Below are 25,920 nucleotides of genomic sequence, written 5' to 3'. Positions count from 1 at the left end.
TAGGTTAATGAGGGCAGCTGTGGCCTAATGGTTAGGGAGTTGGTCTTTGGATCCCAGGGTTGCAGGTTCAAATCCCACCCTTACGTCTCCATCCATGGCTGTGTGAGATACAGGGGGTTGATGGGTGGGTAGTCACGGCTGCTGTGGGAAGTGTGCTGCTTTTACAGCAGATGGAGTGACAGCTGGGATAGCCAACCATGTAAGTTAGCGAGAAACAGGTAGCTAATCAGAGAATATCTACGTTAGAGGGGGGATTATTAGCAGTGTCATACGTTTAACCCTTTGTGTGCCATATAATCATTGCTCAGGTTAGGACATCGGTTTTATTGATCGTGATTCCACAGTAGCGGCTGAATATTGGTAGGGACACGTCCCTAGCGTCCCTACCCAAAATTACGCCCTAGGTCACTACTGCTACATCAGCAGGCTGGGGCAACTAATTAATCGAGCAGGAGGCCAGACTGTTGATTAGGCAACACGCGCACAAATCTGACAGCAAGCAATACCTATAAACAAGCAAACCACCATGTGGTGATACTGTCAGCTGAAGAGGAAACTCGGAGGGGGTGAGTGGGTATTCACTGGAACCAGACGAGTGAAGGCAGCCTCTCTTTCAAGTTACGCAAAGTTGCGTTAATAAACAAGCGATCTGGGCAAATACCCTATCTCTTTGATAAATGCTTCCGTAATAATTATTTCTTTATTATCCTTAAGTTTTTTCTTTTGCAAAGATGAATATTTTCTGTTGCTGAAACTTTTAATGCAAGTGGACTAAATAGCAGCAGGAAGTGGTAAATCTAACCAATTTCAGTGACCTGCAAAAGCTAAACCAATCTTGTAGTGTTTTGTTTTAATGAAGTCACGCCGGCCTGTTCTCTAATTTCATTACTTGACCAGTGAGAAGACTGCATCTAGGATATAATGATGTATAAAATAATGAAAACATTCCAGGAAGGGGAAAAAAAAAAACTTGAGCAACCTGCTTCACAGAATATTGTGAGGTCTGGACTGACTGTTTTTGTCGACAGGCATAATTTCATATTCGACATGCTTTGAAAGAAATTCATGCAAGACTTTTTTTTTTTTTCTTGCCCTTTTTTCAAATAAAAATAACCAGCTATATGGGATACCAGTACACTGATAATGACTGATAACGTTCACCTTTAAAAACCATCAATTTCATGTGTCTGTGTGTAAACTATATGTAAAACAATTATTCCACGTAATCGAGTCGTACATGAGCTGATGGCTCACGGGGCACGTAGCACTGAGTTGGCTGTAAGTCATATATGACTAGATTGAGTGGAATAACTTTTATTTATTTATTTAAATTCTATTCAGTGGATTGTGAGAAACGGAGCATTTTTTATTTTTTGCAAATTCAATAAATAGCTTTATCCAAAACGTCCAATCATTTCGGCTTACCGGACACGTTACAAATTGCATACATGCGTAGTAAAATGTTCAAACTTTATTTTTCTTTGAGCTTGTGAACCAGTCTAAAAAAAATTCAACAAATTTAAATTTTTAAAGAAGAATAGAAACAAATCAGCAAAATGATGGTAGCAATTTGTGGAAAAATGCTATAATGATTCTTGGGGGGGAGGGGAATGTTCTTACCATCAAATACTTTTTCCATATTTTGTTGCTTTTGTATTTTTGGGGTTTTGTTTTTGAGTAGAGTTTTTATTTCATCCGTGGTTGTTTCAGCAACACGTGCCGCCATTTTGTTTTTCTCTATTCACAGTATACGAGTTGATATCGTAGTAGTAGAGTAGCCAATCAGCGTGCGATTTGCTCATAAAATACACACACTACATTCAAATGGCATGTTAGGAAATCAGTCCGGGTGAGCCAGATCACATTTAGAGTTTTACTCATTTAACTACTGTAAGACTTAATCGCACGCAACTATACCAACAAAAAGCAAAAAAGACAAGTGCATAGTATGGAATGACCCAGAGGAAAATGTTACTGCTTGCAACAGTCTTGTCTTTTGTTTCCCAGAAATAAAATAAGATCTTCCTGAATTCTGATCCGTTTCTCCTAAAATCCCTTTAGGAGAAAAGAAAATGGAGAAAGAGAGATTGAGCTCAATGTAAGAGGTGATTTTGTTTCTGAAAGATAAGACTGTTGTAAGAAGCAGTGTTTTCCTCTGGGGAGTTATGACAACACATCAGTGTGGTGTTTTTTGTCAAGGCAAAGTAATTCTATTGAAATTCCATCAGACATTTAAAAAAAAAATCAGCTAACGTTTGCCATCTAATGAGGGAAATGACTTTTGTTCAATTTAGCAAGAGCAGTGAAGTCAGGTGTATATGTGGTCAGGGCGATACCCATACAGTGGTGCGGACTGTGGGCAGTGAGGGATGCGCGATTATTAGTTTTAATGGCATTCATGTGTGAGAATGACGATGCACGTGTGTAAGTACTGCCAAACACTGTGAGGATAAAAAGAGCAAGACCGCTTGAATGAGGGAATTTCTCATGGCTGACGACATGAGTCCAAAACTCTTCAGGACCTGCCAGCTGTAATGACTGTCGCAGGTCATCAGATGACTGAATGCCGATGAGCGAGTTCGAGTTGTAAAGACGCTTCATTTAATGATGGTACCAGTTCCTTCAATGGAAATTCTCTGTCAACATTCTCACAGAAAGGGTACTTCTCTGTCCGGTCACTGTTGAATTGCCTGTTTTCTGTGTCAACGTTTCGCTTTTTTTTTTAAAGTAGAAAGAGACATAGGGGCGGCACGGTGGTGTAGTGGTTAGCGCTGTCGCCTGGCAGCAAGAAGGTCCGGGTTCGAGCCCGTGGCCGGCGAGGGCCTTTCTGTGCGGAGTTTGCATGTTCTCCCCGTGTCCGCGTGGGTTTCCTCCGGGTGCTCCGGTTTCCCCCACAGTCCAAAGACATGCAGGTTAGGTTAACTGGTGACTCTAAATTGACTGTAGGTGTGAATGTGAGTGTGAATGGTTGTCTGTGTCTGTTACCCCTTTTCCACCAAATCAGTTCCAGTGCTGGTGCTGGTTCACAACTCGTTCAACTTGCAAGCCAGCTGAGAACCAGTTTGCTTTTCCATAGCTCATGGTGCTAAGGGAAGCCACGTCAGTTACGTCACTGTATACGTCAGTTACGTCGCTACGTTTGCATAAACCTTGGCGCGAATATCGAAGCAAAAACACCACGAAAGAAGCAGCAACAACAATAATAATAATAATGGATGACTTCGCGTTTGCACAGCTGCTGCTTCTCATTGCTTAAAAATGGCGATCTTTCGCGGTCTTGTTATTGTTGTTGGTCTTAACAACTCCGCCCCCTCGCTGACGTAAGCGGTTCTTTTCTCTGGCCCAGCAGGGAGTTGGTGCTAGCCTGGAACCGTTTTTTCTGGCCCCAGAGCCAGTTCTTTGTCAGTGGAAACAGAAAACCCGGTTCCAAACTAAGCACTGGGTCCGAACCAGCCCTGGAACTGCTTTGGTGGAAAAGGGGCATGTGTCAGCCCTGTGATGACCTGGCGACTTGTCCAGGGTGTACCCCACCTCTCACCCATAGTCAGCTGGGATAGGCTCCAGCTTGCCCGCGACCCTGTAGAACAGGATAAAGCGGCTAGAGATAATGATGAGAGAGACATTTTGTCTAACTAACGTGCTAGTAAGAACAGGACGTTAGTTAGAAGAGCAGAGATGTGAAAATGGAGAGCAGCACGTGTGTCTGGACAAGGCTTTTTTTTTTTTTTTAATTTCTTTTTTAAAATAACACTACTTAAAGGGCCGGTACAGATTGCCTCACAGGCTGGACCCGGCCCGAGGGCCACCAGTTGAATAGCCCAGCCTTAGAGATAACTCGAGGCATGACACTAAATTGTTTAAATTAATTTGCACCATTTCTGTCAAGCCTTTTGTCGTGAAATTGTACAATGTGGGGGCAACTGGGATGGTGTCAACATGGGAAATACAAGTAAAACAGAGTTGTAATTTTTTTTTCCTCAAATGACTGTGACAAACTCCCAAATATAAAGTACAATGAAAAACTAGCACTGACACAGGACTACACAAGCAGTAATAAATACAGGACATAAAAGCAATACATGTCCAGTGTTGAATTATGTCCTGGATTGCAGTATCCTTCTCTAAAGAGTCCCAGCTGGCGTTGCAGGCCTAACAAACACGCTTCTCTTTAAAACTGAAGTACTTACAGCTGTGGGAACCACACCCTCACACTATTTCTGTTTATGGTTCATCTCCCCCATTCCCAAAGACAGAAATACAAGCTCTTCTTCTTTTGGATCCGATGTTGACTTCTTGAAAAGGAAGTGAAGTGTGTTCTAAGAAAGTGCCAGAGAGAAGTGGCTTCAGTTTCTTGTGATTGGCAAATTGAAGATATTGAACTACTCTGCAAAAATAAACAGATGCAAGTGTTTGGACACAACTGGAGTCAACATCACATTGCCTTCCGTTGCTAATTGCTCTACATCTGGCTAATGGCTAGGTGAGCGGTCTGTGGAGTCCGTCTTATCAGATTTCTTGGTCCCCATTAATAAAATTAATATTTAATCAATGCTCAATACAGGAAAAAAAAACTCTTGGTGATCACTTATGTTGAAATACAGTACCTGAAAATATAAATTAAGGAGTGAGGAGCTCAGGAAAGCTGTCTGTTCTGTATGCTGGCATGTTCATGCCCCACAGACCCACTCGATCCTCCGAGGCCTAGAAAGAACTGGCTGCATCTGTCTTTGATGAGCCTGCTTCTTTTCAGGTTTGTGTAAAAATGAAGAGCTTATTCTTCTTGATATGGTATGACCTGCGTGCAGTAAAGATTTATGGGATTGTTTAGCTGAATACACACACATGCATGTGTGTGTGCGCGCGCGTGTGTGTATATACACAAAATTAAGTTCGGCCTCATTTCTCAGGGGAAAGTGCACAGATGTTTGTCCTAGGTGCCAGTGCTGAATGTGTTTGCTGAGATTTGCATGAATTTTCCCACAATGCTTCACGTCCAGAGTGCTGGAGCAGATTTGGCTCAGTGACTCACTGGCTCGGGGCGGCACGGTGGTGTAGTGGTTAGCGCTGTCGCCTCACAGCAAGAAGATCCGGGTTCGAGCCCCGTGGCCGGCGAGGGCCTTTCTGTGTGGAGTTTGCATGTTCTCCCCGTGTGCGCGTGGGTTTCCTCCGGGTGCTCCGGTTTCCCCCACAGTCCAAAGACATGCAGGTTAGGTTAACTGGTGACTCTAAATTGAGCGTAGGTGTGAATGTGAGTGTGAATGGTTGTCTGTGTCTGTGTCAGCCCTGTGATGACCTGGCGACTTGTCCAGGGTGTACCCCGCCTTTCGCCCGTAGTCAGCTGGGATAGGCTCCAGCTTGCCTGCGACCCTGTAGAACAGGATAAAGCGGCTACAGATAATGAGATGAGATGAGACTCACTGGCTCTTATTGCCCTGTAATACCTCCTTAGTTCAAAGCTATTGATGCCAGAGAGGGCTGAGCCCTGTAGTGCAAAACACTATTTATTTATTTATTTATTTATTTAAAAATAATACATAGTTTGCTTTCTTTTTGGTGTCTTTTTTGCAAGGCTCATCCTCCGATGCAGTGTCCATGGCTCAAATACCCCTTTTCCACCAAATCAGTTCCAGGGCTGGTTCGGGGCCAGTGCTGGTTCACAACTCGTTCAACTTGCGAGCCAGCTGAGAACCAGTTTGCTTTTCCATAGCTCACGGTGCTAAGGGAAGCCACGTCGCTGTATGCATCAGTTACGTCGCTGCGTTTGCATAAACCTTGGTGCGAACATCGAAGCAACAACAACAAGGAGAAGAAGAAGCAGCAACAACAACAATAATAATGGATGACTTCGCATTTCTACAGCTGCTGCTTCTCATCGCTTAAAAATGGCGATCTTTTGCGGTCTTGCGATTGTTGTTGTTCTTAACAACTCCCCGTAAGCGGTTCTTTCCTCTGGCCCAGCAAAGAGTTGGTGCTAGCCTGGAACCGTTTTTTCTGGCCCAGAGCCAGTTCTTTGTTCAGTGGAAACAGAAAACCCGGTTCCAAACTAAGCACTGGCCCCGAACCAGCCCTGGAACTGCTTTGGTGGAAAAGGGGCAACAGAGATGTATACATTTTGTTCACATTTCTACCTAAAAGCTCCAGAATCTTTAAGATGGCAATCTGATCGGCTTTTGGCACTTCTCTGTATGGGTACGTCTGTGTGCTCATTCCCAGTGGGAAGCCAAATGATTGAACCCTGTGACACAAGTCACTTTTTCTGGTGACGCTGGTTAATGAACTGGGGGAGGGGAAAAAAAGTCCTGTGCTTTTGCTTTTTTTTTTTTTCCCCTTTAAACTTTGTTTGAAATGGCTGGTGGTGATTTTAAAACATAATATAGCTACTGTATTTCGGGAGTCATTCAACCAGCCTCTTTCTGTGAAAGTAAGATGTCTATCCGCAGTTTGACGTATTGGACCGGACTCTAGTCTGTCTTGTGGGACTAGCATTTTGTTCACAAAGCGCCAACAGTATTAAATATTTGAGCCATGTTATGGAAAAAGAAAACAAGCTCAAAATTGTTTTAACATTTGCAAAGAATTTCACAAGGATACATTCGTCATGCACGTTATTCTGTATTGTGGAAAAGGTATCAATGTGTTTTATTGCGTCATTGACACATTTATTTTGTGTGTGTATTCTGTGCAGCGTTCATTGCTGCTTGGGGGGGATGAGAGCCACTTTCTTTGATTTACTGATCCATACTTGGGAGTTCTAGCCTGTGCGTGCAAAATCGGTGGTAATGCAAATTACTGGCTGACAGTCAATACAAGTAGCAAGCACTGGCTTGTATGTGCCTCCTACAAGCAAATTTTACCATGCACCAGCTTTAACAATGTGCAGATCTGCTAGGTCGTGTGCTTGATTCTCAGAAGCAAAGTAAAAAGGCTCTCAGATGATTGAGCAAGAAAATACATGGACAAATTGATGCATGCTTTTCCTCCGACGTTTGCTCTGAGTAGTGAAATGTTGAGCTCCAGAGGCATAGTGAGGTCAAGCTCTACCTCTGGGTGTTTTGTCTTATTTTCTGTCCCAGCCTGAGGTATTTCCATTGCAGCAGTAGATTCCTGACCTCAGGGCTGGAACAGCAGGCTCATTAAGTCTGCCCTTCAAGCTCAGGAATGCACATATCACCTGTCGGAAGAAGAAAGCAGATAATTTACACTTCACCTAGGGAACCTGAAACAATACCCAGGGCATAAGGGACACACAGACTTGTGTCTCCGCCATTATTTAATGTCTGACAGTATTCTCCCTACACTGTATTGGATTCGGATATGAAATGAGTAAAGTATGCACTTTTATACAACGCTTGAGACATCACTAACTTGACCTAACCCAGGTCTCTTCATAGTACAGACCTCTGTCTTTTTATCTTTTTAGCGCTCTGTATCTCTATTTGATGGGCATTCTGGCATCTCATATTTTGGTATTTTTCTTGCTGCTTTCACCTAGTGCAACCTCTGTTACATAAGTTGTCCTTGTGCATGTACGTGAGCGCAGAGAACACAGTAAGGTGGTGCTTGAGGGAAACTGGAAAATGAGGATTGAGAAATGCTGCTGTACTGTTACCTGTCAGCTAAAGGCTTTTCGGAATTATGTAGCCTAAAGATTATAAAAAGTCCTTCTCTTGCTGAGCTCTCTCTGATCTGTTTATGGTCTGCTCTCACTCATTTCTTTATGTGACCTTTGAACGCTTGGATGTTCATCTGATTCATGCCCATGTTCCTTCTCCACAGGGGAGATTGTGGTAAACGAGGCAAACTTTGTGCGGAAGTGCATTGGAGCAGACAGCAGTAAAGATGACCTGTGGGGAAAGCTCATCTGCACCAACTTCAAGGTGTCCTTCGTTACCCATGATTCCTTGCCACAACAGGTAAGCAAGCAATCAGTCGATCACGTTGTCCAGATGTGGTTGTATGGAACCATGCTAATACTGAGCAGGACCCCTATTTCCTCTCGGTTCTTTGTAGCGTGGATTCCACAAGTATTGGAAACATTTCTGTCAGATTCTGGTCCATGCTCACGTAATTGCATAAGATCATTAGCGGACAAATCCTGCAGCACTCTTTTATGCTGTGATTATCCCTTTTGATCACATCCCAAAGGTGTTCTATTGGATTCGTGCGTATACGATGAAGGCCATTGAAGTACACTGAGCTTGTCAAGTCAAGTCAACTTTATTGTCAAATATGCTATACATGCTCGACATGCAGCACAGATGAAATATCAGTCCTCTCTGACCCACGGTGCAAACTGGCAATGCAATAAATAAAAATAGAATAATTGAAAAAAACAAACAATATAAACAGTATAAACACTCTAGATAGGAACTAGACAGACTAAACACTCAAACAATATAAACAGAATAAATAAACAGTATAAACACTAGATAAGAACAAGACAGACTAAACACTCAGACAATATAAACAGTATAAAATACTCTAGATATGAACTAAACACACACACACACACACACACACACACACAAATAACCAAACAGTCAAGGGCACTTGAGGTATAGCAGGTAAACATGAAATAAGCAGAAGTAAACAAACTAGCAGCTGTTAAGGTGAGGTAGTGCGGAATAGTGCAAATGGGCGAGGTAAAGTGAGATGTGCTTGGAACCAGTTTGAGACGACTTTGTTGTAACATGATCTCATTTCATCTCATCTGTAGCCGCTTTATCCTGTTCTACAGGGTCGCAGGCAAGCTGGAGCCTATCCCAGCTGACTACGGGCGAAAGGCGGGGTACACCCTGGACAAGTCGCCAGGTCATCACAGGGCTGACACATAGACACAGACAACCATTCACACTCACATTCACACCTACGGTCAATTTAGAGTCACCAGTTAACCTAACCTGCATGTCTTTGGACTGTGGGGGAAACCGGAGCACCCGGAGGAAACCCACGCGGACACGGGGAGAACATGCAAACTCCACACAGAAAGGCCCTCGCCGGCCACGGGGCTCGAACCCGGACCTTCTTGCTGTGAGGTGACGGCGCTAACCACTACACCACCGTGCCACCCTTGTAACATGATGCAATATTTTATTTTGCTACAAGTAGCTGTTATAAGACACATGAATTGTAGCTTTGAAGGGATGCACATAGTCTGCAACAATACTCGGATAGACTGGGTCATTCAAATGCTTGATTGGTGTTAAGGGTGGTGAAAACTTTCCTGACCCCACCACTACCAGCCTGAATGATGACCCAAGGCAGAGTGGGTCCATGGATTCATGCTGTTGATGCCTTCTGACTCTACCATCTGCATGTCGCAGCAGAAATCGAGATCCATCAGACCCACCAACATTTTCCCAACCTCTTCAACTGCAGTGTTGGCAAGCCTGTTCCCAGCGCAGTCTCAGATTTCTGTTTTTGGCAGACAGGAGTGGAATCATGTGGTCCTCTACTCTGCTGTTGTAGCCTATCCACCTCAAAATTCGAAGTATTGTGCATTGAGCTGCTTTTCTGCTCACCACAGCTGTAAAGAGTGGTAATTTTGAGTTAACAAAGACTTCCTGTTGGCTAGAACCACTCTAGCCATTCCCTTCTGACTTGTCTCATTAACAAGAAGTTTCAGTCCTCAAAGTCTAGAGACTGTTGTGTATTAAAATCCCAAATCGCCAGCTTCCCAGATGCTCAAATACCAGCCTGTTTTGCACCAACAACCAACTCACTACTGATTGATTGTAAATTAGAACGGAGTTCTTGACCGTTAGATTAATGTACATATTTCAATGGATCTTTGTTTGTTTGTATACTCCATTAATCCCCGAGGGGAAATTAGGGTTCTGTGTTTAACCCATCTGAAGTAGTGTGCAGCTGTGCTATGGTGTCTGGAGAGCAGTTGTGAGTTATGGGTTGTTTTACAATCAGGGTACGCAAGCTAAAAATCACATTTAACACTTATTATCTTCAATATCAAAAGGCTTGACTAAATAAACTTGGTTGTTTATTGTAGCCCTGTGATAGCTCTATTTACCATGCAAAAAAAACATTTGGTGATTAACGTTATTTTTGGTGAATGTATGGCAATATATGTCATATTTAGCAAAATTACGTGTCATTTAGAAAAAGTGCTTTTTTGACCACAGGTAGCTCCAAAAAGGATGCACTTAAATCATTCTTTATACCATAAAACAAATATTTGGTTCCATATCATTGGAAACATAGTTAAGTTTTAATGTAAGTTTTCAGACTATTTCGATCAAATTAGTATGTAATTGTGTCAAAAAAATGTCCTCTCCGAGACAGCTAATTTTTCAATATAAAATAACATATCTAAAATGATTATCTTCATCCTAAAATGTGGTCAAGATATTGGGACACAAATATTAGAGACAACTAACACAAAGCTTACAGCCTTATATTTAAAGGCACTATGGAAGTAGTGGATTCTGAATTGTCAAAAAAAAAATGTCCTCTCCGAGAATCACTTCATTTGTTTCTCCCAGCCCTGCTTAAAGCGACACTTAATCTTGTTGTAATACAAACTATTACACATGCTATAACATTAGGTGAATGTTATGGACTACTAACAATTTCTTAACTGTTGGAATTTTATTTCTATCAGCTATTTTTTGACAAGGAGTCTTTGATAACATTTTTGCTACTTTTCTTTATCTCATAGCAGATTACACTAAACTACCATACACGCGTCAAAAAATTACCTGAAATCTGTTCTTTAACTTGTCCTTCACTCAAAAACTGGTACAAGAACCAGTTTGAATCAATCTGAATTTTGGACCCCTGTGACACAAACTTTGTACCCTGATTGTAAAACAACCCTTAGGTGTCTTGCTCAAGTGCACTTCAGCCAGGGATGTAGACAAGGGGGGGGAGTGCTGTTCATTCACTCCCCCCACCCTTACACCTTTCCTACTGGTCCATGGACTCGAACCTTGGTCCCGAACCTGCCTGTCTAACCCTCAAGCCATGGCTGCCCACTTCTTAAAGAGGTCTTTGCTACAACCAGAACCCATTTATGCAGTTAGGGCCTCATTAGGCTCTGGTCTCGCCCAGTGCTGATCTACTATGTGGTATGTAGTCTAGTTTGTGTTCTTAATAGTGTGGCCTCAGTGCTAGACTGTATTTTCGAGGGCTTATTGATGTGATTCTTTGTGAGCACAGGACTGTGCAATACTTGTTAAAATGAGTATTTTGGGGGCGTCGTGGCTCGGGTGGATGAGTCGCCATGCCATGAGTCCGGGGACCCGGGTTCGATTCCGACCCGGGGTCATTTCCCGATCTCTCTCCCGCTCATTTCCTGTCTCTACACTGTCCTATCCAATAAAGGTGAAAAAAGCCCAAAAAATATCTTTAAAAAAAAAAAGAATATTTCATAAAATACAGTGTACAGTTAGTGATGCGATCAGTAACATGGTTCATGTACTATGATTAGCCTCCCTGTGTGTGCTCTCTCTCTCTCTCTCTGGCTTAACTAGGCGTCCGGTTCTTAATAGCTGAAAATTAGTCTCTTAGCTAGTAGCTACATAGCCTACTAATGTATTAGTTTCTTTTTCTAGACTTTTTTTTTTTGTGACCATAACTATTTTCACTGTTACAAACCACATTGTTTCACATTTTCACAAATATGATGTGTGAATTAATTATTTCAAGCACTTGGGCTAATCAGCATAATTGGGCTGTTGCCTATTAAAATCTTAATAAACTGGGATGGAAACCCACCATCGTAGCTGTAAACTTGTAATAATGCACTGTTTATTATACAAAGGTGAAACTTTGTTGTAGGGTATGTTTCATTTTATTACCTCCCGCTGCGAAGGGGGATTATGTCATGGCGATTTCCGTCCGTCCATCCTGGGAAGGGTACTCGCCTTCTGAAATCAATTCCTCTCTCAATTTTTGGAGGAATTTCACGAAACTTGGCAGGATTCTTTGTTCTATGTCATTAATACGCATATTGGAATTTCGTTAAATTTGGTCACATTTTACCAGTTACAGCCCTTGATTAACAAAATTCTACTTTGACAATTTCATGAGTGTTTTTTCCTTCTGAAATCAACTCCTCTCACAATTTGTGGAGGAATTTCACCAAACTTGGCAGGATTCTTTGTTGTATGTCAGTTATATGCATATTGTAATTTCGTTCAATTCAGTCGCATTTTACCAGAGTTATGGCCTAGTTGCCAGCGGGGGATATTGTGCTCTCGGAGCATTCTTGTTTATTATGTTAAAGGGAAATGAAGCACTTTGTTTCCAGTTTGGCTGTCAACGTAGCTCAGGATCATGGAGAGTGGGAGCAAGACCTCCAATTACAAGTGGACAACGAAGTTAGAGTTACAGCCCTTGATTAACAAAATTCTGATCAATCAATCAAGAATTTTGATTGCATTTCATAAGTAACAGGCTTGACAATGATGCCAAAAGCCACTTTAAAACAAAAATGGCAAATCGTAATCAATCAATTAGCATTTTATAATTAAACCTTGAGTAATAAAAGTTTCGACTGGTCCATTATTACCTCCGTTAACTTTGTTGGAGGTTGTTTTTTGCCCTTGTTTCTTTTCCCAGTGTAACTCAAAGTAATGAACGGGTTTTGAGGAAAGGTGGGTGATGGGCCAATGAACAGTTGATTAGATTTTGATGCAAATCTGGATAGGTACAGTATGCATATCCAGGGTGTGTGGGGTGGGTTTTTATTTATTTTTGTGTGTGTGTGGGGGGGGAGATATTCTAATGCCGCTTTTCCACTACAAACGCGGCTGAGTCGGGCTGAGTCGAGCTGAGCAGGGCTATTGAAGTTGCATTTCGACTACAACCACGCTGAACCATGCTGGCTGGAAGTGGGTGGACACATTGGGTGGAGTTAGCGAAAGTGGGTGGACGTCACGTGATGTCGTTAAGCAGCGCAAACAGTGACATCAGTGATCTTTTAAGCGGTAGTCTCACGACCCGAATAGTAAACAATAAACATGGAGGACATGGAGTCGTTAGTGTTGCTGGTCTTGGTGCTGTGGCTTGTTGTCACCGACAACGCCAACAGATACTGGCAAGAGCGTATAGATGAGGCGAGGCGCATAAGGCTTCAGAAATTCTCGTAATTCTCCTTCTTCCGGGTTTACGGTGTTTACAGATCCCAGCGTGCTCGCGGGGCGTGTGTGGGCATGTGAGGACACTCCTCCTCACCAATCAGTGCACAGGGGAGTGTCTGCTCACGCCCCCAGCCTCACTCGGCTCGGTTTGGCTCGCTTCAGCCCCACTCCAAAACGGTGCGAGTTTTAGGGGCTAAGCAGGGCTGAAGCGAGCCGAGTCGTGCTGTTCTTTGGTAGTCGAAACGCGAGCCGTGCCGGGCTGAAGTGAGCTGAAAAAGGGTAGTGGAAAAGGGCCATAATATGCGAGTTGGTGGAGGCATGCACTCTACAGAGTGCTCTTCTAGTTGCAAAAGTTTTATATTTTTAACATTGATGTAAGAGAGTATTTATTAATGAAGCAGTACTAAACTCAATCCATTACCTTAAAGGAACAGTCCACCGTACTTCCATAATGAAATATGCTCTTATCTGAATTGAGACGAGCTGCTCCGTACCTCTCCGAGCTTTGCATGACCTCCCAGTCAGTCAGACGCAGTCACACCTGTTAGCAATGTAGCTAGGCTCAGCATGGCCAATGGTATTTTTTGGGGCTGTAGTTAGATGCGACCAAACTCTTCCGCATTTTTCCTGTTTACATAGGTTTATATGACCAGTGATATGAAACAAGTTCAGTTACACAAATTGAAACGTAGCGATTTTCTGTGCTATGGAAAGTCCGCACTATAATGACAGGCGTACTAACACCTTCTGCGCGCTTCGGCAGCGCATTGATATCTGAGCTCCGTATCAATGCGCTGTCGAAGCGTGCAGAAGGTGTTAGTACGCCTGGCATTATAGTGCGGACTTTCCATAGCACAGAAAATCGCTATGTTTCAATTTGTGTAACTGAACTTTTTCATGTCACTGGTCATATAAACCTATGTAAACAGGAAAAACGCGGAAGAGTTTGGTCGCATCTAACTACAGCCCCAAAAAATACCATTGGCCATACTGAGCCTAGCTACATTGCTAACAGGAGTGACAGCGCGTCTGACTGCATCTGACTGACTGGGAGGTCGCGCAAAGCTCGTCTCAATTCAGATAAGAGCATATTTCATTATGGAAGTACGGTGGACTGTTCCTTTAAATCTTTATTTTATCAAATTGTTAAAAGTTGCTCGTTATTACTGATATTGTCGTAAACTGAGACTCGCTGTAAGAATGAGTAGACCAATTCATTTACGCTAACCTTCATACTGTGATGAGTGGTGTCCAAAATGCAAACAAGTGCACATATGAGACGAATTTAAATGTACAATAATAGTAATAATAATAATGTAAGTAAAATGAAGTGGTTTTATCACAGTCTAACTGACTAATGAGTTAAAAAGAGAACTACGAGGGTGTGAGAGCAACAACACACCACATTTGCAAACGGACTGGAACAAAAGACTGCATATGACCAAAAAAAAAACCAGTTCCTCTCATCCTCATAGGCGTACAGTACTGTGCTAAAGTCTTAGGCACCCTAATTTTTTTTTTCTCCCCCTCCCCTTTCCATACAGACTTTATCGATTTGTTTTATGACTTCTACATTGTCATATCAAGTCAGTACAAAAACATTTTAGAGTCCACATGTTCATTTTCCAGCACAAAATTAAATGTTAGAGAAAATAAATGTTTGTATCTGAGCAGCGTATTACACAAGAGACCGCTTTTCTGATTAAACAAGAAAACATAATGAAGGCCGCTGGGTTTTGGTGCAAAATGAAGAAGCGAGTGTGACGGTGTCCAGAAGAACTGCGGCTGGTTCTGTAAGATGCTCCGTAAAACCTACAGCTCATTTCCTTATAAAACTGCACTCACTGGACTGGAAACTACTATTTATTTATTTTATTTTTTTAAAAGCAGTTATCATTATACCAAATATTGACTTTTTCATTTATTATGGCTTACTGCAGTTTTTTTTTTTTTTTTAAATGTTGAAACATTTTAATTTAGTTATTTTTAAGCCATTTTTGGTCGACAGCATTTCTTTACATGTGCCGAAGACTTTTGCACAGTACTGGTATACTTCATATTTATGGAAAAGTCAGTAATGTACACTCCATTGCCTAGACTGTGAAATGTAGGGCTGGTTTATGACTTGTTTTCAGGTATTTGTAGGGTGGGGCTCTTGCATAAGTTGTTAAAGAGCAGGTTTTTCCCCCCCGTGTGTTTACTGTGTGCGATCAGCTGACATTTTAGACAGAATTAAGAATAGCAACTTGGGCGAATCTGCAGTTGTTCTCAGTCACTGATTTTTCAGAGCCGTTGTCTTGCCTCCTGTAGATGTCTGTCTGTGAATCATTTGAAGGGTTGCTTATTGCAGTGTTTGTGCAGATCAGGAGTAAAGTAAGAAAATGATTAACCATCATTTGGTTATTCTCTTGTTTGACTCAAGTGAGAAATCTGGAAGGTATGCCGTCTTGTTTAATGATTGACGATATGTAATAACCGCAAAGTTTCACAGTGTCGTTAGATAAACTCAGCCGACACTGATGGATGCATGATGTGAACAAAAATGCAGTAACGCAGCATGTGGACTTAAATTACAATTTCATGAGTAACAACTGCCCTGCATTATTACCAGTTTGTGAATGTTTTATGGGTTGTAGACACACTTGCATTACATTCTGCAGCCGCCTTTTCACTTTTTTTTTTTTTTATAAAAAGGGGTGGTGTCGTGGTTAGCACTGTCGCCTCACAGCAAGAAGGTTCTGGGTTCGAGCCCAGCGGCTGACGGGAGCCTTTCTGTGTGGAGTTTGCATGTTCTCCCCATGTCTGTGTGGGTTTCCTCCGGGTGCTCCGGTTTCCCCCACAGTTCAGAGACATGCGGTTAGGTTAACATGAGGCGGCCTTGGGCTGAAGTGCCCTTGAGCAAGGAACCTAACCCCCACCGACTCCCCGCGCACTGTAGTATAGCTGCCCACTGCTCTGGGTATGTGTGTGTGCTCACTGCTCACACTGCTTCAGATGGGTTAAATACAGAGGGGGAATTTCACTGTGTTTGCATGTGCATGTGACAAAGGCTTCTTCTGAAGTATCAGTATTTTAAGTCAATATTGCAGTAATGATTATTGTGCAGTCCAATTAAGAGTGAATTCTTGGCTAATTTATTTCAACAGAATGTGTTTCTCTTGCTCAGTAAATGTTGATTTTCCTTAATGGTGTGTTCAGTAAGCATTCACCACATTGTGACAGTGTATTTAGGAGAACGTTGGTCCTTGGGCTCGACACATCTAAAGGATTGTGTGTTTCTCAGACAGGGACCAGAAGAACTGCATCATGTTTTAACTCGCATTGAACAGTGTGTTGAATTTTTTTTTTTTTCTTTGTTCAGAGGTTCCAGTGTGTCCACCGCCTCTTGGGAGAACACGATGTCCCACTGACGTGTGTGGAGCAGGTCGTGACTGGTAAGATGATCTCAGTAACTTTAAGCTCCTGTGCCTCCATTATTAAATTCTTACTCATCCTGGAATATTACTTCTTTTAGCCCTGCAGTTGTTTATTAGTAACTATTGACATCATTTTTGTTACACACATGCATGATGCAAAATCACTCATCACACCTAAATGAGTGTCATTTCACTTGTGAAGTTTTGCTGTCAAAGTGCTAATGTGACTCAACTTTAAAGGTGAACAAAACCCAAACAATAAACTTCTTTATACTGACAGATAATATCCATACAAGACATGGCTAATTATTCATTTGTTCATATTTGTACCTGTGTACTGTGCACAGGTTTTTTTTTTTTTTTAATAAAATCTCCCTGGGCGCTGCCATCTTACACTCTCCAAGGTTCAAATATTGTGCTTTGAGTACGAATCTGAGATTGTGACATCACTTGCACACCACATGACCTACTGAGGCTGAGATCTAGTGGATACGTCGCTTCTAAATTGTTGGAAACAACCCTAAAGATGCCCGAGTGTCAAGTTTTTGGCTGTAAAAATAAGCCCGATCATTGAAGCAGTGAAAACACGCACAAGTAAACCGACAGCAGGTCCATACCTAGACTTTGGGAGCCTTAAGCTGCCTATAAATGCTGCTGGCTAGTCAGTGGTGTGTGTGTGTGTGTGTGAGTGAGAGAGAGAGAGAGAGAGAGAGAGAGACGGCGATGGGGAGGTTTAGTCAAATGTGACACGCTTGCTTTTGGGGTTTTTTTTTTTTTTTTTTAAATTCACTGAGGAAAGTGATCTTTTTAGACGGCAAGAATCACGTTGCTATGACAATGGAAGTTGTTTGATTTATCCCTGTTAATGCTGTGTATGCGTTCTCACCGAATGAGATTTAAACTTCATAAAAGTGAAGAAGAAGAAGCCTTTATTTGTCACATGCACACTCAAGCACAGTGAAATTCGTCCTCTGCATTTAACCCATCTGAAGAAGTGAACACACAAGTGAGCAATGAGCACGCGCGCGCACCCAGAGCAGTGGGCAGCTATACTACAGTGCCCAGGGAGCAGGTGGGGGTTGGGCGCCTTGCTCAACGGCATTTCAGCTCAAGGCTGCCCTATGTTAAGCTAGCTGCATGTCTTTGAACTGTGGGGGAAACCGGAGCACCCGGAGGAAACCCACACAGACACGGGGATTCGCGTATTTTGTTGCCAGTGAAAATCACATGGTTACAGAACATTTTCTGATTAGATTTTTTGAATTAGAAGCCTTTATTTGATGGCTCAGTGTAACGAAGGTAAATGACTGCACCGAGGTAAACCTATTTTTTTAAAGCAATATCATAACTTTTGGCGGCACGGTGGTGTAGTGGTTAGCGCTGTCGCCTCACAGCAAGAAGGTCCGGGTTCGAGCCCCGTGGCCGGCGAGGGCCTTTCTGTGCGGAGTTTGCATGTTCTCCCCGTGTCTGTGTGGTTTTCCTCCGGGTGCTCCGGTTTCCCCCACAGTCCAAAGACATGCAGGTTAGGTTAACTCAGACCTGAGCATTTTCCGGCCCGCAGGCCGCATCCGGCCCTTTGGTTCATTCTGACCGGCCCGCGTAAGGTTAATTAGAAATTACAAAATAAACGTATTTTCTAATTTTGCCTCATGCATGGACTGAATGTGCATTGCTTTTATTTTGAAGTTGTGTTCAACAAAAATGCAATGCGCGCGACATGAACATGACATGAAATCCCATGAAACCTAATCCCGCGATAACTACTTCCGTAATTTGTCCAGACCAACCACAAACTTGTACATCATCCTTCAAACGGTCCAGCCAATCACATAGTGTGACGTCACCAGCAGGCGCTGGAGCCGATCTGTTCGCATCTCCACCTCAGACATTCAACCTGACTTTGATGCACTCGTTAAAGACCAACAGAGACTAGATTTCTCTCACTGAACAAATAAACTGAAAAATACCAAATGAGGTGATTAGACTACAAACGTGAGCATCATTATTATAATATGATGTATCTTGCTTGATATTTGGAGTAGAAAGACAATATTGTGATGTCTTTATTGTGTTTTGGTGTGAATGTGACTGAAAAAAAAATGGTACAAACGTTGACATTTTGTTAACCATTGTTTTGGGAAATTTGATTGAATAAATGACATTTTTTTGTAAGGCAACCTCGTTTCTTCCATACTCTTACCAGTCTTAGCAGCTTGTAAAACAGTGTTATTTACTGCTTTAGATAAAGAAATACAATTGATATTATGCAGAATTTAGTTCAGCCTTTTGGTCCAGCCCTCCACAAAATTCTGTTTCTCATGTGGCCCCATGGAAAAAATAATTGCCCACCCCTGGGTTAACTGGTGACTCTAAATTGACCGTAGGTGTGAATGTGAGTGTGAATGGTTGTCTGTGTCTATGTGTCAGCCCTGTGATGACCTGCCGACTTGTCCAGGGTGTACCCCGCCTTTCACCCGTAGTCAGCTGGGATAGGCTCCAGCTTGCCTGCGACCCTGTAGAACAGGATAAAGCGGCTAGAGATAATGAGATGAGAGATCATAACTTTTAAAATGGATAAATTGTTATTGTAAAGTTTTATTTTTAACTTAAATGTGCAGCGGGCACATCAGGGCACTTGTTGTGATTGGCAAGCTGCATTTATTTTTTGGGGTTTTGTTCGCCTTGACATGTGGCTTCTAGATATCGTGGCTAATGGGCTCTTCAGTTGGCTTATTATACAGTTAAGCTGATTTTCGTCGTCTTCCCAGGTGAAAAGGGTTTAGCTTCACTGTCGGAGGTTGGAAATGGTGCTGCTCAAATTCCTGGTTGCTTTATTATAGCTGTTTGACTTGTCAAGTATGAGGCTTCATGTGACCCATGCCAACAACAGAATCTAAATTAATAAATGAATGTAAACTGAAACCACAACCCAGCATTGGCTGACCCACCCCCTACCTAAAAAAAAAAAAGGCATCACGTTGACAAGAGAATATTACATCACAAATTGTTTGGATGATGTGCTTTCTATCCTCCATTAGCAGATTTTTTTTTTTTTAAAAGCCGGCCTGCCGATGAAATCATTGGTCCAGTCCGTGGCTTTGAGCTGCAATGTCTGGCTGGGATTAAGCTTGTTTATATTAGCTCATTGCCGCTGCTCGTTGCTGATTTAGCCCCCCCAAGGTCCTGTGTTGTACTGATAGGGCATGAAAGTGTGTGTGAGAGAGATTTTCCCTGCTGTCGGTGTTCCTGAAACAAAGGTCCATTATGAGGGACTCAAAGCTTGGCAAAAACATAGCGAGTGCTTTTCATGGTCATTCTGCTGGAGTGAAGGTGGAGTGTGGGCTGCAGTAAACCCATCATATTGTTCCTCTATTGCGTGAAAGCCAGAACTGGAAATATGCCCTGACATTTTTTAAGATTTCATATATATATATATATATATATATATATATATATATATATATATATATATATATATATATATATCACATTCACTTCTGCTTGACGCAGTGCAGCTCCCTACACTAGATGAAGTAAAAACGATAATAATAAACGGTACATTTGTAAAGCAGCTAGCATTATGAATGACCCCTTCCTCCTCCTCTTCCTTACAAACTCAATTTATGTAGTTCTTTATGCTGTACCTCCTATATTGTTGTATTGCATCATGATCCAGGAGAAACTACAGTTACGGGCTGTAATAAGACCATCTAGACTGTACAGCTGAAATAATCATCCGTTCTGTCGCTGTAGACTTTAATTTCCCACCCAAAATGCCACACTGACGGCGACAAAATTCTAGATGAAGATTGCACCTCCATTTCTGAAGGTTTTTGTTGTTTGGACTTTGACTGAAGTGGCAAAATTAAAATTTAATTAAAACATTTATTGTGTAATCACCACTGGCGCCATCTGCGGGGGGCACGGACCTTTTTGACCCCCCAAAGATAAAGTTGGGGGGGCAAAAACACCCCAATAATGAAAAAAGTAGTAAACAGTACAGATGAACTCATGTTAACTGACGATTGAAACCACCTAAACAAATAATAGCCTAGCTTTGAATGCAAAATAAGTAATCTATAGAAACGTCACCTAAAATGTTATGATCGGACATGACCCGCCCCCTTTTCCGCTTGCAGTATTCCAATGGTTGGCAGTGAGTGATTGACCGGTTGCACTACGCAAAATTTACACGTCCTTTAGTGCTTTGCGCAGACTTAAGACCTACCTGCGGAGCACCATGACTGCTCCGAGACTGAATTACTTGGCTGTTCTTTACACACACAAGGAACATACAGACCACATTGATTTGAAAAAAATTACCAATGAGTTCAGCGCTTGTGACAGAAGGAGTGATGTTTTTGCGAAGTTTTAGGGCTGATGGGCTATTAGGGTGAATATGATTTTCTCATGTTCATGAATATGATTTTCTCACTGCCTACTTGTTAATTTCCGTGGCCGTGAAAGAGATGTGTTGTTAAAGTTTGTAAGTAAGATTAAAATTAACTTTGTCATATCCATTAACTCTTAACAGAAACTACATTCATGTACAGTTGTCTGCCGAATTCATCTCAAAGAAAATTGCATGAAACTAAATTTGTTTATTGAATAAATTGTGTTTCATACAATGTTTAAAGTCGTGAGATTTTTTTAATGCATCATAATAAGTTATCGTTAAAATGGGCGCTTCCCACTTGCAATGGTGAATAGTAATGAATGAAAATGACTTACAACTGAGTCTTTGATATTCAACTACATACACTGCCGATGTCATGACGTCACGGTGCAAGAACATAATTCTGACCCCCCAATGTTGACATGAAGTTGGCGCCTATGGTAATCACGATTGATTATTAGTCAATTACGAGTGCAAGTTTGCTGTAAAATAACTATCCAAGAACAGTTTAAATCTTTGAGGAGCTCTGCTGTGCAACTGTTTAAAGGGATGTGGTCTAGAATGTGATAAATTTCACAAGAATACAAAAAGAGGAACTGAGTAACTTTGGTTTCTGTCCTCAACCCACAGCATGTTATTTTTGTGTGTAGCCTTTTGGCCCACTGAAAGGACGTTTGTCCTTTTTCTTGCTTGCTTATTACTGCTTTTCTAATTATCTGGATGACCGTATTGAATGATAGTAGGTGTAACGGGCCCATTTAATAGCTGTTATTTCAGCACCACTCTGTGTGTGTGTTCTCACACATCAGTGCTAATGAGTTTTTTTCTGTTGTTTGTCATAGTGAATGATGCGAAGGGTAAGCAGAAGATTCTGGGCTCTAATAAGAAGCTAAAGTTTAATCCCACGGAGTTAATCCTGTACTGCAAGGATTTCAGGATCATTCGCTTCCGCTTTGATGAGGCCGGACCCGAGAGTGCCAAGAAGGTACACACACACAATTTAAGTCCATGCTAATGGAATTCCAGGATGGTCCTGAGAATTTATGCATTTGTACACAAAGTGCATTTTAGACCAAACAAATACACTACACACACACACACACACACACACACACGGATTTGTGTGGTGGATTAGTGTTGGAGGATTTGGGGCTCAGCTGATACGCTTGCACCATTCATACAGATAAACAGTGAGCTATAGTTTGAGTTATTATTCTAAATATTTGGTTTCTCTTATGGCTGCCCAGCTAATTATACAGAAGAGCTTTGTAGCTTTCTACTAAAATACTGCAAAAAGACAACTCTGGTCCTTTCTTCTGTTTTTGAGAGGCTGTATGATGGTGTGGATTACAGTGTGTGTGCTCCTCCAGTCACTCTTTCCTTCACCCTGCCTCTCCATCTGGCTAGCAATGTGTGGCAGAAATAAGCACCGTCTGTGTATGAAGACAAGCCAGTGCTTTTCTCCAACCTACACGCCTGTCTGGGGCCCAAATGTTCATTTTCCTTACTTGGAGAAAAAAAAAATGTCCAGTTTATTAAACTTCTGGAGCATATCTGTCTTCCAGTCCTAAACGAAGCCTTGCTTGTTTCTCAGCTCAAGGTCTCTTGATAAATGAGTTTAGCTGTCCTCTTCTGTTTGGTCTGACCTAATCAGTTCCTCTCTGTTCCTTTCTCTTGAAATGGACTTGAATGGGGGGGAAAAGTCCCAAATATTTCTTCTAAAAATCTCCAAAAGCTTTTTTTTTTCCCTGTGCGTTTAAAGAAACATTTTTCCGTTATGTTATATTTCAGACCAATATGAAAGGAGGAATATTTCATGTTAAAAGATTTGTTCACACAGGGAGACCCATGCTCTGTGACTCACACTACCCTTCCAAAGCCGTCTGGTTGCTTTTATAACAGCTGCTGTTGCCTGGAGAATTTTGTGTAAAATGACCATAAACATTCCTCACAGCACCCCTGACTCACCAGTTGGCAGAAGCAAGTAACGATCTCCGTTTCATCATTCCTTTAGCATAGCAGTTTCTGATTGGCCATTCTTTCAGCCTGACTCAGAGCAGGGAAGAAAGAGTTCCACAGTATGTAAGGAATGGTTCTTAGTCACCGTGGGGAAGGATGAAGTGCTGCTTTTTTCCGATTTAGAGAGTGGTTACGTGTTCTCAAAGCAGGGGGGGGAAGGTTGTTTCCTTTCAGCAATGGGGAAAAGGCAGGAATGACTCACATGCCATTTGTGTGAAGTAGTTTTTCACCTGGACTTAACCAACAAACGCTGGGAGCAAGTAAGATTGCCAGAGCTTGTGAAGAGAAGAGTGGAGGAGGGATAGTGGGAGATGTAGAAGCAGGAAAGCGAATGCGTGGTGGCGGAGTTTGACTCAAGTGGAGTTTGCCAACTTCTGAGAAATGTGTGAAGGAAGGCAAGACGGGGGCGTGAAAAGCAGGAAAACAAGAAACAAAAAGGCCATTGAGGACGGGGCTCACTTTCTGATTGCTCAGCAAACACAGACGCATTTGTGTTGCAGTTCCGTTCCAGAGCCTTTCAGAAGCCTCCAGGACAGAATGTTGATCTGCAGAGCTTACGTGGAGCGCAAGCAGAATGGAGCTCACAAACAAATACATGGCTAGAAAGCATAATGTCTTCACAGCACCTGGGAGTGATTTACAGTGCTGGGGTCACTGCTCGAACCCTATAGTGAACTTTTCTAAGTCGCTCTGCTCATAGTGATAACTAGGCAGTTCCTCTAACTGTACTCTGTTCATGATGCTCAATAGGTAGTCAGGTGGCCTTTTGCCCAGTTTTGACATCAAGGCAATAAAGATGATGCTGTTCCAAATAGATATGTCGTATTTTATGTCCTCTTTTAGCACCAGTGATGGGAATAACGGCGTTAGAAATAAACGGCGTTACTTTTTTTTAGTAACGAGTAATCTAACTAATTACTTTTTACATCGTTATAACGCCGTTCCCGTTACTTACAATAAAATACTATGCGTTACTTTATTAAAGCTGTTCTCATCTGGCACGCTGCTCGTTCAGCCTTTCTTTACTCTGCTTTCGTGTAGGGCGGGGAGACGCGAGACAACGGCACAGTAAGCCAATCAGAGTAGATTTGGACAACATACGTAGGTAGGCCACGCCTACTGCACTACTGCACGCTCTTTCAATCGGAAGACACAGCGATGGCGAGCGGTCAGCCCAGCACTGCGCTTTCACATTGGAAATACAGCCATTACTTTTCATTACTTGAAATAAAAGGCAAGAGTGTTTACGTGCAGTGCACATTGTCAAGGAACAAAGCGTTTGTCCTCGTCAGTGGCCAGTAATTAGTAACATAATTTTAATAACTACAAAAATATATTACATTTGATAGATGTCTTATCTCACATTGTCCCACAAAAATATTAATATAATGTAGATAACATTATTAATTGGTTCTGTTAAGTGTCCATTTCAGTCATTAAACACATTTAACATTCACTTTTATTATGATTACACTAATTGATTTTTTTTGAGGGGGAACAAAATGTAACGGAATAATTACTTTCCCTGGTAATTAGTTACTTTTATGACAAAGTAACTCCGTTACTAACTCAGTTACTTTTTGGGAAAAGTAACTAGTAACTGTAATTACTTTTTGAAAGTAACGTGCCCAACACTGTTGAGCACTGGTTTAATAATGATGGATGGTGGGTCGATGGATGTCTGTTGACGATGACCAGATCTGTGTTGTATGGAGGGGGACAAAACGTACAATTGGTCAAAAAGGGCTTCTTTGTAAGCTGCGTGCTTACTAATTTCTGGTTTGAAAATAGGACCGCGTATGACTAAATTTATATTGCAAACAAAACACAAAGCATCTGTTTTTACTGCTAAACTGTGGAACTATGAGTGGATTTCTAATTGAGGTTGTTTTCCCCACGTTAAACCACATAACCTTGTAACATGATGCAATTTAAACAAAGGGTCTACGTCAAATAGTTCCTAAATTATTGTGTAATATGTATGATGCCTTTCATAGTGCTGGCACCATCGCGGAAATTTAAAGGTTGATATGAGAGCTCTGAGTGTCGAGCAGTACTCGGTATCGATTTGATACAGCCAGCTGACTCAGTGCAAGCTTTGTAAGTTATACAAGGTGTTTTTCTAATGTGTATACACACACACACACACACACACACACACAATATATAAAAAAGAAACTGGCTGAAACAGGAAACAAGAGAAGTTGGAGTTGTTGTACATCTTTGTACACCAATTTGAGAGAGAACTGGAGTGGTTCACTGGCTTATGCTTAGTGATGACGCTCATTAAAAACCTCAGTCAAGTTGCACGCTGCGTTTGTCTGTTGTGCTACTTAGGCTTACCATAAAATACCATTATTTCCTGTTTGTGCTCGTCATGAACGGGTCCCTATACACAGCTAATTAAATAAAGCAAAGTTCTAGTTTTCTAGTGTTTCAATCTGTTGAGTTTTGGTTAACCTGTGCCCACTGAATCCTTTGATTCATCTTCTTGAATGACAGGAGTGGGTCCTGATGTGGTCTTCTGCTGTTGTAGCCCATCTGCCTCAAGGGCACCAAGATGCTTTATTTGCTCAGCACACTTGTAAAGTGCGGTTGCAGTTGTAGTCAGAAGTTTACATACAGTGACATGAATGTCATCTTGGATATGAATGTCATGGCCATATTTGGGCTTTCAGTAATTTCAGTTCTTTGAACTGTTCTTTTTCTGTGGCAGAATAACTGCACAGCATACATCTTTAACTAAAAAAAACCCACTAGAATTTGGTGCACAAGTTTAAATTTCTTTGGATTTTCTGAAATCAACACAGGATCAAATGTTTACATGCGTTCACTTAAATTATTAATTCAGAGGTGCTGAAATTTCCAAAATGTCTCTTATCTTGCCAAGTCTTTTAACTTCCTGTTAGTGATTATGATTGACTACAGCTGGTAGCTTCTCTGTGCCTTCATAAAAAGGGTTTGTTTACAGTACTCATTGGATTGACCA

The 25,920-nt window shown here is 41.8% G+C and overlaps 1 protein-coding gene across 2 annotated transcripts in view; it reads left to right on the top strand.

Annotated features, from left to right (window-relative positions):
* The window catches only part of mtmr10 (myotubularin related protein 10), a 71,199-nt gene that overhangs the window by 14,856 nt on the left and 30,423 nt on the right, over positions 1 to 25,920 (top strand). Inside the window, exons 3-5 of one of the 2 annotated variants that reach the window (XM_060911692.1) lie at positions 7,777 to 7,913; positions 16,462 to 16,534; positions 21,755 to 21,897. In XM_060911692.1, the coding sequence (XP_060767675.1) occupies positions 7,777 to 7,913; positions 16,462 to 16,534; positions 21,755 to 21,897 (353 nt within the window). Of the gene's footprint in view, positions 1 to 7,776; positions 7,914 to 15,356; positions 15,474 to 16,461; positions 16,535 to 21,754; positions 21,898 to 25,920 lie in introns of those variants that run through there. The other variant, XM_060911693.1, reaches the window with a different exon arrangement.

This window comes from Neoarius graeffei, chromosome 27 (assembly GCF_027579695.1).
Source record: "Neoarius graeffei isolate fNeoGra1 chromosome 27, fNeoGra1.pri, whole genome shotgun sequence".
NCBI lineage: Eukaryota > Metazoa > Chordata > Actinopteri > Siluriformes > Ariidae > Neoarius > Neoarius graeffei.
The sequence above is the reverse complement of the archived record's forward strand: the minus strand, read 5'-3'. Positions and strand labels throughout refer to the sequence as shown.